This window comes from Temnothorax nylanderi, unplaced genomic scaffold, assembly GCF_030848795.1.
Source record: "Temnothorax nylanderi isolate EJ_2023f unplaced genomic scaffold, tnyl_v1.0 TNYL_tig0095_pilon, whole genome shotgun sequence".
Taxonomy (NCBI): domain Eukaryota; kingdom Metazoa; phylum Arthropoda; class Insecta; order Hymenoptera; family Formicidae; genus Temnothorax; species Temnothorax nylanderi.
This window is the reverse complement of record NW_027249157.1, coordinates 246,316-261,987: the sequence shown is the minus strand read 5'-3', so window position 1 is coordinate 261,987 and position 15,672 is coordinate 246,316. Positions and strand designations below refer to the sequence as shown.

At 31.5% G+C, this 15,672-nt stretch overlaps 3 protein-coding genes across 5 annotated transcripts in view; 1 reads left to right on the top strand and 2 right to left on the bottom strand.

Moving 5' to 3' along the window:
• Nucleotides 1-6,733, bottom strand: part of LOC139775282 (glutamate receptor ionotropic, kainate 4-like) — a 10,106-nt gene extending 3,373 nt beyond the window's left edge. The window contains exons 1-7 of the mRNA XM_071711158.1: nt 5,230-6,733; nt 4,768-4,931; nt 3,561-3,905; nt 2,698-2,813; nt 1,800-1,964; nt 599-852; nt 12-220 (exon numbers count right to left, since the gene is read on the bottom strand). Of these exons, the coding sequence (XP_071567259.1) occupies nt 12-220; nt 599-852; nt 1,800-1,964; nt 2,698-2,813; nt 3,561-3,905; nt 4,768-4,931; nt 5,230-5,500 (1,524 nt within the window). The 5' untranslated portion in view covers nt 5,501-6,733. The remainder of the gene's footprint in view (nt 1-11; nt 221-598; nt 853-1,799; nt 1,965-2,697; nt 2,814-3,560; nt 3,906-4,767; nt 4,932-5,229) is intronic.
• LOC139775281 (dynactin subunit 5-like) overlaps nt 1-15,672 on the top strand; it is a 26,640-nt gene that overhangs the window by 9,950 nt on the left and 1,018 nt on the right. Inside the window, exons 2-3 of one of the 2 annotated variants that reach the window (XM_071711157.1) lie at nt 14,813-15,033; nt 15,232-15,419. In XM_071711157.1, the coding sequence (XP_071567258.1) occupies nt 14,986-15,033; nt 15,232-15,419 (236 nt within the window). In that variant the 5' untranslated portion in view covers nt 14,813-14,985. Of the gene's footprint in view, nt 1-14,809; nt 15,034-15,231; nt 15,420-15,672 lie in introns of both variants that reach the window. The other variant, XM_071711156.1, reaches the window with a different exon arrangement.
• On the bottom strand, nt 9,140-14,802 carry LOC139775279 (leukotriene A-4 hydrolase-like). 2 transcript variants are annotated; one of them, XM_071711153.1, is made up of 11 exons: nt 14,455-14,802; nt 13,927-14,039; nt 13,679-13,854; nt 13,473-13,584; nt 13,335-13,403; nt 12,408-12,693; nt 11,905-12,206; nt 11,499-11,753; nt 11,116-11,408; nt 10,771-11,041; nt 9,140-10,629 (listed from the first exon to the last, which is right to left on the bottom strand). In XM_071711153.1, the coding sequence occupies exons 1-10, from the start codon at nt 14,501-14,503 to the stop codon at nt 10,810-10,812; spliced, it is 1,887 nt and encodes a 628-aa protein (XP_071567254.1). In that variant the 5' UTR covers nt 14,504-14,802; the 3' UTR covers nt 9,140-10,629; nt 10,771-10,809. The 2 variants fall into 2 exon arrangements, with proteins under 2 accessions (XP_071567254.1, XP_071567253.1); XM_071711152.1 differs by having other exon boundaries at nt 13,335-13,584.

Below are 15,672 nucleotides of genomic sequence, written 5' to 3'. Positions count from 1 at the left end.
CTTTTATCTACCTTCATAAGATATCGGTTGTACGTTACGTTCTGTCCTCCGAGAATTAACGGACTGTATAGGAGATCGGAAAGGGTTTTGATTGAGTCCGTGGTAGACTGCAAAAGAGCCACAATATTTGCCGTATAAGCCGCATAAAGGCTCAGTGAGGTCAGCAATAACATAAGAGTGACGATGCGAGATGAGATTCTGTATGGCTCATACGAATATCCTACGAATATACAGAAGCAATAAAATTCTCTCTATTTTGGGCTCATACATTCTGGAGATATAACTATTTTTCTTCTAAAATAATTCTCTCGGTGTAAATTTAAATATTTCTTTTTTCTAAATTTCTTTTTTTGTCCATATTTGCCACATAATCATGTAATCATCAATGAGAAAGAAGGTGGAAAACAGAAAGTACAAAAGTTTGATTTTGCGTATCGAAATAAGAGTGGACATTGAGAAAAGATTCCAGAATAGGAAAGTAACTCGATTTCGACGATTCCAAAGTAGGAAACTTTTACTGTATTTTATGAGTTTACTTTTTGATATATTTTTATTTACAAGGTGAAAATTGCAAAGCTCTTAGGTTAGTAAATTCTACCTTGTTGCGCAAATGCGCCTAAAAGGACGAGAAGACCATCGACAGCCGTTGGTTCGCTGACTTTCAATTGATTCCAGTAAGCTGTCGATCTTTTCGAAGTGCCTCGATAATGTTCCCATTTCATAGATATGTATAACAAGCAGAAGACGAGAACAAGAAATATAGCAGTCGCAATCCAGACATTTCGTTGAAAGGGCAAGGTGAAGATATTTTTCATGGTCGACAGTAGCGGCCGTCGAAATACGAAACACACACTATTCAAAATTTGATGTATTATGACAAAATATTAGTAATAGATCTCTCTGACACAATAGTAATAAGAAATATAAATGTGATAGAAAGGATAGAAGATATAGATTTAAGAATAAATGGAGGTACGATGGGAATGATATTAAACAATATGATGTTATTAATAAAATACATATTAATTTTGTATATAAAATCTAATGTCATAGACATCAAATAGCGTAATTAAGACTGTATGCTAATTAAATATCTGTACTTTAGAAATGAAGGATTAATTATCTCTATTATTATCAATTCAGAGAAGACAATTTATTAAGATTATTTATTAATAATATCTTACGTTGCCGATAATACCATCAGTTAACTTAAATTTCTGTGCGCTCGTTGCAAGATATTTTTTTTATCTACATTTGCTTAATAAAAAAATCGATTATTTATATGGCTATTATGGCTCCATCATTATTGTTACCCACGTACGCAAATGTATTTAAACAAAGCACTATTTTTAAATTATAAGAGTTTAAAAATATTCACAAAATAAATTATAAAATAAATTTTTTTAAATTGTTAACGAAAATTTTATTTAAAACAAAGATTGGAATGGGATTATTGTGCGAAAACACAGTCTTAAAAATGTCTTTTTTACATTCTTACTCGATAACTTGAGTTTTTTGCGTATGTCTGTAAAGAATTACCGAGACTGCATTCATTGAAAATAAATAAAGTTATTCATATTTTGATGGACAATTTCATGGAAAGGGAGAAAGTATGGATGAGAACACAGTAACGGAAGAATTATATGTATAAGAGATAAATTTGATGTCAAGGAGATTTCAATATTTTCAATTTTAGAAAAGATCTTTTTTACTTATTCATGATAATGCATGCATGTTGCGTACGTAAAACGTAAAAGTAACTGAATATTTGACTGATTGGATTTTAGATGCAATTTTACCTAGAGCGTATGTACAGTTGAATGAATTGCACTACAGTCAGGCGATCGGGCAGCAAAAACGCAGTGAAGCCAATATCGATCTCGCGTCGCTGTAGCATCCCGATCATCCCGTCCCAGGTTCCATTGTTGTTGCTTCCAAAGTTGTTTACAATATTGAACTTTACCCTACCGTATAAGAACATCAAATTGCAATATACACTGATTTCCAAGATTCATGTCTCGTTACTTTACATAAAGAATTACTTTACTTTATTTACTTTACATAATGAATTATTCGATTCTCACGACGTAAATTATTTCATGTATCGGTCAAAAGTGTAGAAACGTTTTTAAAGAAGATAGTCGAACAATTGTGACGGTATTTTTTCGCGTTCGAGTTCGATAAGGTCGCATCGTACGCTTTATTTTTGTTAATAAAATGCATGGCACATGCTTATATAATTAAGTAATCAGCTTCATTTATACATCTAATTATGAAAACTGATTTTTGTAATCGTTTATTTGTCATCTATAGGTATAATTGTCCGATCACTAAGCTCGTCTAATAAATGATTTTATGTTTTGTTTTACAGCTTTATCCTTTTAAGATTTGCATTTATGCGACCGTTTACACGTCCTTTTTACGTCGATGTAGTAACTCTAAGCATCTTCACCAAACGACTTTGAGTTACTACATCGATGTAATAACTTTGTCGTAAAAGAGTGTTTACACGGCATCTAACGTCAGTAGTTATAACATCGATGTTATAGCTTCGGTGTAAATCGGTCCGTGTAAACGTAGTCTATGATTGTTAGATTCGCAAGATAATTAAGAAACTCGGTTTTATTGTCGTTAAATATACTTCATAAAGATCTTAACGATATTGATATGTTTTATCGTCAGGAGAGCAAGACTCACGTTGCGTTCATGCGGTTCACTAAATGGTGTACCCAGACATAATTAATCTCCGCCATAGGATTTACTAATTTATACATAAAATCAGTCAAGTGATTGATCGTGTCAGGATTTGTCATCTGCAAAGATGAAAAAAATGTATCTCTGCGCAGAGTTTCAAATACCTAAAGTCTGAGTTACATTTGCGGCGTTTTTATCTTTTCTACTTTCTTATTAGAATGAAATAATAGTAAATGCACATGTATTAAATACTTGTAAAGAGAATATCTTTGGTTATGTATCACTGATACACTTAAAAAAAATTGTTAATCCGAAAAAATATTTAGTCCGATACGTTCAACTATACATGTTAGTTAGTTAACTAAATATTGATTGTTTCAACAATTTATTAATCCTTTCAGTACGGAGAGTGATTACAGTCACTGTCCATTATACTGCTCGCTGCGGCCGAACAGTGACTATAGTCACTGTCTATACATGCTGCTCTCACTGCGGCCGAGCAGTCTCTATAGTCACTGTCCACATGCTACTAACTGCGGCCGAGCAACTTGAAATGTTTATGTTAATAAATTTTTTAAATTGTTTTTGTTATTGAGTTTTATTTCATATAATAATTGAAGGCGTTGAACGTCGAGTGCCTAGCTCTCTCGGTCGAATCGCGTATATCGGCGGATCAACGCTTCGGTCACTGGAGGGCCGTTCGCGTCTCGGTCGTTCCGTACCGAAAGGCTTAAGTTATCTAACTAAAATGTTTAGTTGATCGTATCGGACTAAATATAAATTTTTAGGATTAACAAATTTTTTTTTCAGTGTACAATAAATGCAATTCTTTGCACGGTGGACGAATACATGTTCAAAATACGTACCACGAGACAGGATTTAAGAGCCGTCTGTTGAAGATTCCTTCTCCGTGTCGGAGACGCGTCGAAAGTACTCATTCGTAAACCGTTCTTGATTGTCCAATTCCCGCGATTCTCCCATGTCACTGATCGTTGTGGACTCGGTCTGTACACGGACATCAGATGAAGAAAGTCACTGTCGAATCTTCGAGCGAGGACCACGTCACTGTCAGGATAGACAGCTAGATCCTCAAAGACGTCCAGTATCGAGTTGTCATACGTGGAAGTTATGTTGGTGTTATCGATTATCGTTCTTCGATCTTGAAGAAGTAGCCACTTCGTTGGGGCGATGAACATTCTCTTCGAATGCGCCTATTGCACAATGTCAGATACATACCTAATAATTAATTAGTTTAAACGGATGACGAAAGAACTCCCTGTAACTCTTATATACCATTAGTTTAGGAACGTTAAAGACATTTTTTAATTGACGATGGACTGTAATCCAAATTCATTGGGCAACCGCGAGTGAATATTGTAGGTCTCAGGCAAAATTTTTAACGTCGATATATATAAATATAAATATAAACAGTGAGTGATGAGGTGGAGAGTCGCACTGCCTTTACTTTTTCGATCCTTTTAATCCGAGAGTCAACGTCTATTTGTGTGTCTGTGAAATTGGCGCCTTACTTTAATCACAAGTTTTATCATCAAGAGTTCTATTTGCATCCACAACAGTTTTATAGTTCTTGATGGTTTTTTAAAATAGGTTTTTTAAATAGTAAATATAAATTTGTTTATATTTAAAATAATGACGGTTTATATTTGAAAAAGTATTTTAAAATAAATTTTTAGTCTCAGCGCATCTTGTAAATGCGGTGTCAGTGTTGAGATTAAAAATTTATATACTTGAGTAATTATATACTTAACTATTGTATATAAAACATATCAGAAACTACAGAAATTTTCGAGAATTATAAAATTTTATAGTTAATTTTATAGTTTTTCTGAAACATGAAAAATGCCACGAGAAATCAATACATGTTTTTTAGATGTTTTTTTAAACGATATAATATATCAATGGAATTATTTCTAAAATTCATCAGGAATTATAAGAATATTGTGGATGCAAATAGGACTGTTAGTGAAATTTTTATTTTTTAAAGTGTTGTGCGTACAACTTGTACCACCTTCATAGAGATTGTATTTGTGCTCCCAGACAGACGTTCAGTACCTGTCGTAAAATATCGATGGCGTAATCGCAGTCCAGGTCCAGCATGTAAAGATTCCGATGTTCTAAATTGTCGTAAATTCTCTCTTCGAGATCCTCGACGAAATTATGGATGCCATGAATCAAACGGTAGTTTGACATTTCTCTCGATAATCTAATCGTGTCATCTGAAAGAAAGGAAGAAAAGAATCAATTAAAATTCTTTCAATATTTTTATTCGCTTTCTTGAATAAAATTATTATAATTTTATAGCGATATCGCGACATATTCTATTCCAGGATATAACGAAGTTTATGGTAATGTGATTAGTTTATATGATGTTCTAAATTGAGATTTAAAAAAAATCTCTCTCCCTCTCTTTCTCTTTATTCTTAAAGTTTACTTCATAATTTACATTTTATTTATTTATTTTTTTTAATTGTCGTATTTTTTAAGAGTCTCGAAATGTGAATTCGAAAATCTTGCCACAGCTGATGCACGTATGTAAAGATATCCTCGACGGCGAGAATAAAATGGGCGTCGCATCGGCGATAAATTGTAGGATCACGTTGTCTATCCGACGAGAGGATGCAGTGTCGAGCGATATTGCAAGGATGCACAGAACGATGAAGAACATTCCATTCGGTTTTTTATTCGCTGAACGATTGCAAATAGATCCCTTCGGCATTGTCGACCGATTATCTGCCGCGTACACCGTAATCTTTTTTGCGTATATAGCCGGATTCGATACTTCCATCCGTGACAAAGCCGCTTATAATCTGGAAAAATAAAGACGTAATGAAGGGGAAATCGGCGCAATGAATCGACTATTACCGCATATAAAATATTTATCATTCGTGACGGACGCTACATTGATGCGTTGTATACTGTCGGCTAAAAGTTTGAGACCATCAATTGAAAGTTCTACTATATGAAATGAAATCAAATTTATGCATTATAATTTAACACATTTTTATTATTTTATCCGTTGTTTTATAATGACATGAAAAATGATATAAAATATTTGATAGTTCTACAAGAAATATTTCTTACAAGATAAAAAGGTATTAAATACTAAAAAGCACTAGACTTTTTTCGTTGATGTAGTCACTCTTATATACATTTAATCACTTTTTTTTACTAATTTAGATATTCTATAAGATATTCTAGAAATCTGGATACAAGTTTTTTTTTCTGGCAGAAGATTCTTTTTTTAAAATAGTTACAGCTCAGTTTTGGAAAAAAATACTTTACCGTAATTTCGACCATAATACATTTTCTTGAAATTAAACAATACCACAACTGTGCTATATAATAATAATTATTTACTTTCAAATTAAGAAAAAAATTGTTGAGTAAGAGCCGAATCGGATTTTTAAATAGTGTTTTGCCGGAATATATATTTTTACATTTTATATGCAATCTCAAACTTTTAGCCGGAAGTGTATAGCTCGCGAAAAAACGGATCCAATGAAGAGGCAATCGGTCCAATGGTCGATTATTGCCGCACGTGAAATATTTAATATTCGTGACGAATGCTATTACGTTGACACGATGTATAGCTCGCAGATTGTCTCCTGTGATATAGCTTCGGAACGTATGGTTTTAGGATTTCGTCAGCTTTCATCGTTCTCACGGATCTCTTCCCTATGTAATTATCGAAAGCACAATTAGAGACAATGATAGTGAATCAAGAAATTGCAAGATGCAAGAAAGTCAGAGTCTGTATTTTGCGTGTGAAAAAGTGCAGCTGCGAAATTTTACGTATTCCACCGTCGCACTTGCAATATAATTTTTATGACATTTTCCTTGCCTTTTCGCGTGTTACCATTGTGCCGACCGACGTGAATTTTTCTTGCGTTCTATAAAGTAAGCATTGCTTTCATTGCATCGTATCGTTATACAAGCAATTTTGGTGTAGTAGAAGTACGTGGAAAGTGTTCAAATTGGCATTGAATATTGGCACATCGATTCTGTTTATAACATGCGTTTAAAAAATGGCAAGATTTGCATATGTCGCCTTCTTAAGCACACAAATTGTAACACCTCGTGTGTGAGTCTGTGTATAATATTACAAATATCAATCTTACTCTTTAATCATTCGTACACACGTGCTGTGTTATACGATCATATAGCCGTAAAGCTCGACAAGCTCAACTCGCATAAAATCGGCTTCGAACAACTTCCGCGTCGATTCCATCTGCCTCCAGCGTGTTGTCTGTTTATCGCTTCCAATCTTTGTGATATTAATTGTATAAGGTAACTCGCAGCAATAATGTAATCAGTACAAAATGTCACCAAAGGGAAATAGTTATTTTTCGAGTTTATATTATAAAAAGCACTCCGACTAAAACGTAATTGTTTCCGGTCTTACGAAAAAAGATTCCTTTACGGAAAAGAATTGTTTGATGAGTTTTGTTGATGATAAGTTATAGTGATCGATACGTGAAACAAGCTTCTTCTCGTCCAATCAATGCTTGCACGAGTGATTTTCAAGTGATTTTAATGAATAAAGTCATGATGACGTCATCATGATATCATTATGAGTTTTATATATTGTACTTGAGGAAACAATTATCCTCGTTTTTGTGTTTGAAAAAAGTCATTTTTTGTTGAACAAATCTTTTTTGTCTAGTGGGCATTGTAATAGCAATCTAGTTGGTGCCTCACCTTTTGTACAATTCTTTCTTTCCTCTAATATATTCATTTAATATATTTCATTTAAATTATGGAAAATATAAAATATTTTCATGTACCTATGGGAAATATGTTTTATGAAATGACAGATTCTGCTCGGTTTCTGCCAACAATCTGGGCTCGTATTATGAAACTATTCGAAATGGATTCCGATCGGAATTATTTTTCTTAGAAAACACAATAGAAATCTAGGAAATAACTGAACAATTTTTCGATCAAAATCCATTCCGAAAAGTTCCGTAATTACGTGTCCTGTTGTCAGATTATACGACAGGTTCTACCAGCAAAATACAAGTTTAATGCGTATACAGATGACATACCTGGATTTGTGTTGCAATATCTGAACAAATCTGCTATACCAATCTGTTATTGTCACACCACGGGCAGTTTACTTACTGGGTAAATGATTACGAAGCAATAGATTTTATTCAATTCCTGCAGTCCACCTGTCATTCTGCTTTTATCGACAAAATTCTATCGACAAAATTTGCAGCAAACACTTTCAAAATCTGTTCTCGATAGATTTGGCTATCCGGATAATCGTAATATGATATATATTATGATATTTGATACAAAGTTTGATATAAAAAAGAAATAATATTTAACTTTCAGAAATTATAGGTAGGGGAGAAGCAGGCACTTTAGGACTGAGGCAGTTTAGGACATCTCGAATAAAGAACAAATTTGTCACTTTTTTTTCATGTTAAACGCATTTTTCGGTTGGCAACCGGTCAATAGATAAACTTCACATGAGAACTTCCGCGCTGTTAGCTGTCAAACTAATCTACAAGCTGTTAGTGATTTTTGCTGGCTGTTGTAATTATTTTGGCTCGCAAATGTAAGTATTTTTATATTAAACTATTGCTCAAAAGGAAATTCACTTGTATGTTCTGGTTATGATTATATGTTTTGCGTTGTAATAAACGAAATACAACAACATAATAAAAGAGTTGGTGTGAAATATTACGTTTTCTTTTTTCAAGTTAGGGTTGGGGTAGTATTGAACACAGAGAAATTTGAGAGAAAGAGAGAGAAATTTGAAAGAGAAATTTGTGAGACTAATTCTTGCCTTAATTAAGGTTCCAATAGGTAAATACTTATGTTTATTTGATTGCCTACTACAAATTACCTACTGTATTGTTAAAGAAAAAAATATATTATTAATTTTTAATAAATTTTTTTAATACATTAAAAATATATTAAAAGAGGTTTGTAAGATGTTGCCTAGCAAGAGATTTATTACTTTTAATAAATAAAATAAGAAGACTAGAATTATCTTGGTTTTTTATTAACAGTCCTAAACTGCCCCAGCGGCGTCCTAAACTTCCAGGGAGGCAGATTAGGACGGAAAGAACATTTTTTTAAAAGGTAGAAACAACGGACTATACTCTTAAATGTATTTGTTTTACCATACGTTTTATATTGAGCATTAACAACCAAATTAACTTATAATTGAGTCAAAGAACCAATTTCTAAAAAATTGAAAAAGATATAAACTTAAAAAAAAAGTGTCCTACAGTGCCTCCCTCTCCCCTATACATATTTATACATTTTATTAATCTTTTTATGGAGTCTACATGACTTGAATTAACAGATTGAGATATGAAAAAAAAAGAATAGGAAAAAATATAATTTTAACGATATTATTTTGTGTCTTTATGTTAAAAATGGTTTTTTTTTATAAGACTGATAGCAGCTACATACGTGTAAAAATTAATAACTAAATAATGTTTAACTTTTAGTAAGATTGTTATAAATATTGTTTATATGCATCTCCAGAAAGTTTTATTAAAATTAAAGAAATTAGTTAGTGATTCCTTTCATTAATCTTATATCTTTCATTAATCTTTAATTATTTTTACTTATAAATTTGAAATTTGATATACTTTCAAGGAAATAGAATTTAAAAAAATCCACAGACACTATTTAGGCGACCGGTTGCCTAAATCATACCTTTTGCAGCATGTTACAAAAAGACTCATAACAAATTAATTTGTTATTTTAGTGAAAGGTTAAACATATAATAGTTTTATTAACAAATAAAAAATTACTTTTTAAAAATATTAATTTTTTTTAGAATTAATTACAAAAGCACATATATTATCGCGCCCGTTCTTCCGCTTGATTCTTCACGTAACACGTTTTGTTCGTCTTCTCGTAATAGAAAATTAAAAAAAATAAAAAGTGACATTATAATTACACGCATCATATGCTTTTACACACAAGTGAAAAAATCCTTTTATCGTGTGTATAAAGAATTTTATATGAAAGACTTAATGCCAAGTAGATTCTGTAAAATTTAATTTAGTATGCTTTAATATAAATGTTATAATATCGTCAAATAAAATCTTACAAAAGTTTTATAATATCATAATCTGGCACATAAATTTCATAAGATTTATTTCTAAAAAACTGTTATAACCAAAAGAATTTGGCGCTGCTGGATCTCAAATTGTACTTATTTATTATTATTAAAAATACTATATATAGATAGACTTAATTAATACTTATATACATAGATATTCATTAAATATCTTCGGTCAATTCTACGGAGATAAGTATACAGATAAGTATAGATATATAATAAATACCTTTGGTAATTTTTTGGTGGACATGAATATATGGATAATATGCATATGTCTGGTAGATATCCCCGCTAGTTATTCGGAAAATATATCTTAATTAGTTAATATATCTCAATATTTTAATTAGTTTAGTATATCGTAAAGATACCACGAAAGGACATATATCCATTAGATATTTTTTTAGAATTAAGATATATTCAGATTCGAAATTAGGATTGTAAATTGTAAATAAGAATTTATAAACAAGTTATAAAAAAACAACGAATAAAGTATAGGTGAAAAAATGAGAAGAGAAGAAGGAAAAAAAGAAAGAAAGAGAGAGAGAGAGAGAGAGAGAGAGAGAGAGAGAGAGAGAGAGAGAGAGAGAGAGAGAGGGAAAAAGAGAGAAGGAGCAAGGAAGACAACGAGGCATCACTCACATATATAGTGCAAATATTTTATTATTTTATTATTATCTCTATATCACATAAAATTAATTACATATTTCCGCAACAGTCGTACAGTCACTACCATCCATTTTGTATTTGTTAATTGATATATAATACATATACATTCCGTCGCGATTGTATAGAAAATTCAGATGCATTGTATTTCCGATGAGGTTCTATATTCAAAAGAAAGATTTGTTTACGAAAGATAAAAGATGATTTGATTATAGAAAAAGCTCTTATATTTAAAAAAGTTCTTTTATAATAAACTTTTATAATAAACAAATTATATTAAATTACAGTTACTAATGGCTTACCTTATGAGAAAAAAATTTGATTAATTGTAAAAAAAATAATTATGCAAATAGCTCTATAATAAAGTCTAATTTTTCCTGGGTTTTATACAACATCTTTCCTTTATTGCGATTATATGTTTCGATCGCTTGTTCACGCATTTCTTCCCATTCGATCAAATGTTCAAATATAGGACATGCATAATTTGGCGAACAATATTCAACGGCAAAGTTCAATGCTGATTCAACTTTCTCGTCCCATCGAACTTTGATACACAATTTCAACCAAAGAAACCTGCAAAATATATGCGCTTTATAATGCGCCTTGAACAATTGTGAATCAGTCTGAATAAAGATATGCATATTTACTGTATTTCACAATTTTTGGAATCAAGAGCGTAACGATAAAAAATAGCTTCCAGTTTTCTTATGGTCAGATTCTTATAACAATGATCTAGATAGTATAGTAATATCATTATTTGTAAGTCACTAGGGGACTTTTCATCAATTAAGAGAGGTGGTATATTAGGAAGTTTATAATCCCAGTTGACCCATTTTACCGTTAAATTGGCAATATTTATTTCAAATGCGGTATGTTTCGGTAAGGCAGGTGGGGAAGGGACAGTGTCGAACCACTCGTCCCATGCAACATCATCTAATAACTGAAAATAACATAGAAGTCATTATTTCTAATGCTAAAAATATATGAATACTGGTAAAATTGTAGTTTGTATGTATATAAGAGATGTTACCTTCTTTTTGTTCGAAAAATATTCATATAAGTAGTCCTTCCAATTCTTAGTGTTTATACTTTCGTACTTAAATTTTATAAAGTAAGATCTAAGGAATGGTTCGAATTCTGAAGGTCCTCCTAATATATTCTCTAAATAACCTAAGAGCATGCACCCCTTTTCATAAGGCACATATTTAGTAGCTTCATGGGGCGACGTATTCGTCAAATTGGGTAATAAACAATTTAGCATGTCCTCAATTCTGAATTTTTCAATCTGTAATATAATTTCAGAAAATATCACACTATAAAGAATTCAAGAAATGGGTTTGTGTTTGTGTTTATTGCGTATACAAAGTAAAATATTGTCAATTATTAATATTATTTATTACTTCATTTAATTCTTTTATCTAATCAAAGTACTTTACCATATTCTTCAGGTCACGGATTCCTCTCCTGTCGAAATAAGACTGCATGACTTCACAGTTTTGCAACATTCGGCAATAAATTTTCCTGCCAATAAAAATGCTGAAACTCCTATTCAGCCACAAATGCTCATAATTCGAACATGTAACTAAATTTCCTGCCCAGCACTGTGAGATGTTCAAAGCGAATTTACTGATAAGAGTACGATCTCCGTTAAGTATAGTTGGCGAAATAAATGTCACGCATGGACATTCTATTTTGAAATGGGCGATACTTGGAGGAAGCACGCATATATCGTATTTACCTAAATATATATATTATTTTAAATGGAATAACAATAAACAAAAAAGATTGATAATGCACAAAAACAAAAATTTATAATAATAATAATAATAATATAACATAAAAAATAAACATATCAAAATAATTTAAAAAAAATTTTTTTAAATTAAAATTTTTTTCAATTTAAATAAATAATAAAAAAAAAAACTAGTCAATATTTTACCCCACATATAAGGTCCACACAGACTTTCGGCAACTTGCAACATGGTTTCAATCCCGTCCGAATAAGAAGTATAATCTATATATTCGTTAATAAATTTGCTTTCGGCAAATACTTCGGTCTTATCACTAATATGTATTGTCTCTAGTATGCCCACAGCAATAATCACTGCATAAGGTGGTACACGGTTACTTTGAATGAATGTATATACGTCTAGATCTGGATTGTTGTAGTCTACATCGCGCAAAAAAGCGGACATCAAAACTCTGTATTTTTTTGGTACTGAAATCTAAAGAAGTTAATATGTTAATAAAAATTAAATAGATTTTAGTTGAACTGAAGCAATTTCTAAGAAAATATAGTGTCATTTACATTTAAAAGTACACTACCGCTTATTAATTTCAATACACCCCCTTCGTTGACTTCTCTATGAAGCATGAACATGATACGTGTGTTTTGCACAGAAATGAATGCACTTGCTGTTATAAACACTTCACTTGCATCACTTTAGGTTAAGTGACCTTGTGCGCGTATTTTCTTTATTTCCAGAGATCAAACACTACCCGACTGTTAGCCCCGTTTTTTTTTCGAAAACTACATACATTATATAAACAATATATAAAAATACGATGCATGCAAGTGTTGAAAGTTTATAACAGCAGGTGCATTCATTTCCGTGCAAAACACACGCGTATCATGTTCATCTATTACAGAGAAATCAAAGAATCTAGGGATGTATTGATATTGATGAGCGGTAGTGTATTTAATTTCCTTTTTACTAACGCGTCCCATTTCTTCGCAAATTTTTATTACTTTTAATACTAATGCAGTTAATAATAATCAATCAAATATCATTGTTTTCATATAAATAAATATAAATGCGAAATGCATACAAATACTACTTGTATTTAACTGTGTTGAAATTCTTACCTTAGCAGTGTAAATAATTTTGACAGATGGGGTGTCCTGGCAAGGAAACCATGCTCTAGCGTGAATTAGCTGAAAAAAATTAAGATTTTTATACATTCTACATTCATGTAGAAAAATATCATTGTTTAGCCAGCGTACCTTGTTATTAGACAATAAGAAAGGATATAAACCATCAGCAGTTTGCTCCGGTGTTAGCCAATATAATGCAGGAGAGTTTGAACTCGTTTTATATTCAATTTGAATCATATATCTAAATTTAAAAGTATCATATTATGGGTATATTCGATTTTTACATCAATAATTTTTAATAAATACATATTTCTCTAAAAAAATATTATATTTACTTAGGTTTATAAGTATTAACACTACCAACATTTTGTGGTATTTGTATGGAAAATCGACTTCCAAAAGCATAACTATTTTGAATACGATGATTGAAATAATCTTCAACACGATAAATGAAAGGTGTTCCATCACTGCCTGTGACACTTGATACATCAAGTCCGAGGTTATCTAAAATCTAGTTATTCAATATTACATATTAATAAACAGTCAAATTTTTTGCTCGATATAAAAAGGATTGTCCGCTCACTATTTCATTAATTGAAGATTCCAATTCTATAAGCAAAATTGCTTTTCCTTTAAGAACTCTTTGCTTGAAATCCACAGTTAAGAATAGATTGGTACTGACCACACGTGCCTCTTCTTATAATTAGGAAGATAGAAATTAAAATACATACGTAATAAGTAATGATAAATGTAATAAGTACATGACAAAAAAATGTTATATTTTAATAAAAATCATAATAGTAATTATGCGATATTATTCCTAAAATACAAATAATTTTTAGATTTTTATATTAAATACAATATGTTTTATACATTTAAGAAAATTTACAGAATATTTTCACAGTTAATTGAAACTGTGAGAGAATAATTCAATTTTAAAAACTTTAAATTAGTAGAGAGCTGAATATATATGTAGCAATTTATCGTCTTTCAAACATCTTTATAAATTACGAAAACATTAATTCGATATTTTGTTATATTATCTTTAAAATAAAAGAATAAGTATATAAATTTTTATGCTTATGTAGCTATAATTACATAATTAAAATACCTGGTCTCGCAAAAGAGTGTGGATCACAAGTATTTCTTGAAATATTCATTTTGAGAGAGTCACGTTACAGCCTTTTCAAACGGCTTGCAATAACAGATCTTTATGTCTATTATACTCACCGCATAAAGGCACAGTGTTGCCTTTAACTTCTATCACTTTCTTTTGTTTGGTAACATGTTTATTAAAACGTCAAAGTGACTGTGACTTTTCGCATATAAACATCTCCAAATCCATCGATTTCTAAAGAATAGGCACGTTAAATCGATACTCGAATGTATCGAAAGTCTCGAAGTGTTATTGGCTCTTTTCCGCGGTGCCGATCCACGGCGGAAAAAATAATGCATGGTTTTGTCAGTAGATGGCGACATGTATTCGATTCGTCAGCTGATCGCAGTGATCGCCCCAGATCGCCCCGAATAGAAAATAGAACAGTTTTCGGAGCAATTCGGAGGAGTGACGTTTAATTAAAGTATTGTTTTTAATATTTTAAACATTGAGTAACGCAACTGTGTCGTACGAGAACACTTCGGGATGGAGCCGCAGGATATTTATTACAACAAAGCTGAATACGTTGAAACGGTAATGGTTATTTAAGGGAATTGAAACGTCCAGATTATTGAAACGTTTACCAATATCTGGAATTGGAAAGAAATATTATAATTATCGTTAAAAGATACATACCATAGAAATGACTTGATAAATTTGATCGTTTAGCGACGCTTCTCGCGTCCAGATATACAGAACATAATACATAACCTCGCTTTTTCGCTATCTCAGGCCTCCGGAAATAAAGTGAGCAGGCTGACTGTGTTGTGCGGCTCGCAAAACATTGTACTGCATGGAAAGGTAATAGTGCAATCTGACGCTATCATTAGAGGCGATTTGGCCAATGTTAGGACGGGTCGCTATTGTATCATCAGCAAGAATGCCGTCATTCGACCACCTTTCAAGAAATTCAGCAGAGGGCAAGTGAAGTTCTTTATTATATTAATATATGCACTACACTGAGGCTCAGTTTCACCAACGTCGATTAACTGTAACCTTCGATTAAACTAACTGTCTTCCTTAGAAGAAAGAGACGAAGAGTGAGCTTAATTAAAAGTTACAGTTAATTGACGTTGATGAAACTAGGCTTGATAGTTCTAATCTTTCTATAAAAGTTCGAGGATACCAGCTTATAATATCGAGACACAGTTTGCAAACAACTCGACTCTTTAA

Bases quoted from the DNA above. Each gene is read 5' to 3' on its own strand.
- LOC139775279 (XM_071711152.1), bottom strand. From the start codon at position 14,503: ATGAATATTTCAAGAAATACTTGTGATCCACACTCTTTTGCGAGACCA. The intron at 12,694-13,334 runs GTAAGAATTTCA...TAACTTCTTTAG, and splicing joins AAATTATTTACACTGCTAAG to ATTTCAGTACCAAAAAAATA. The intron at 11,754-11,904 runs GTAAAGTACTTT...ATTATATTACAG, and splicing joins TCCGTGACCTGAAGAATATG to ATTGAAAAATTCAGAATTGA.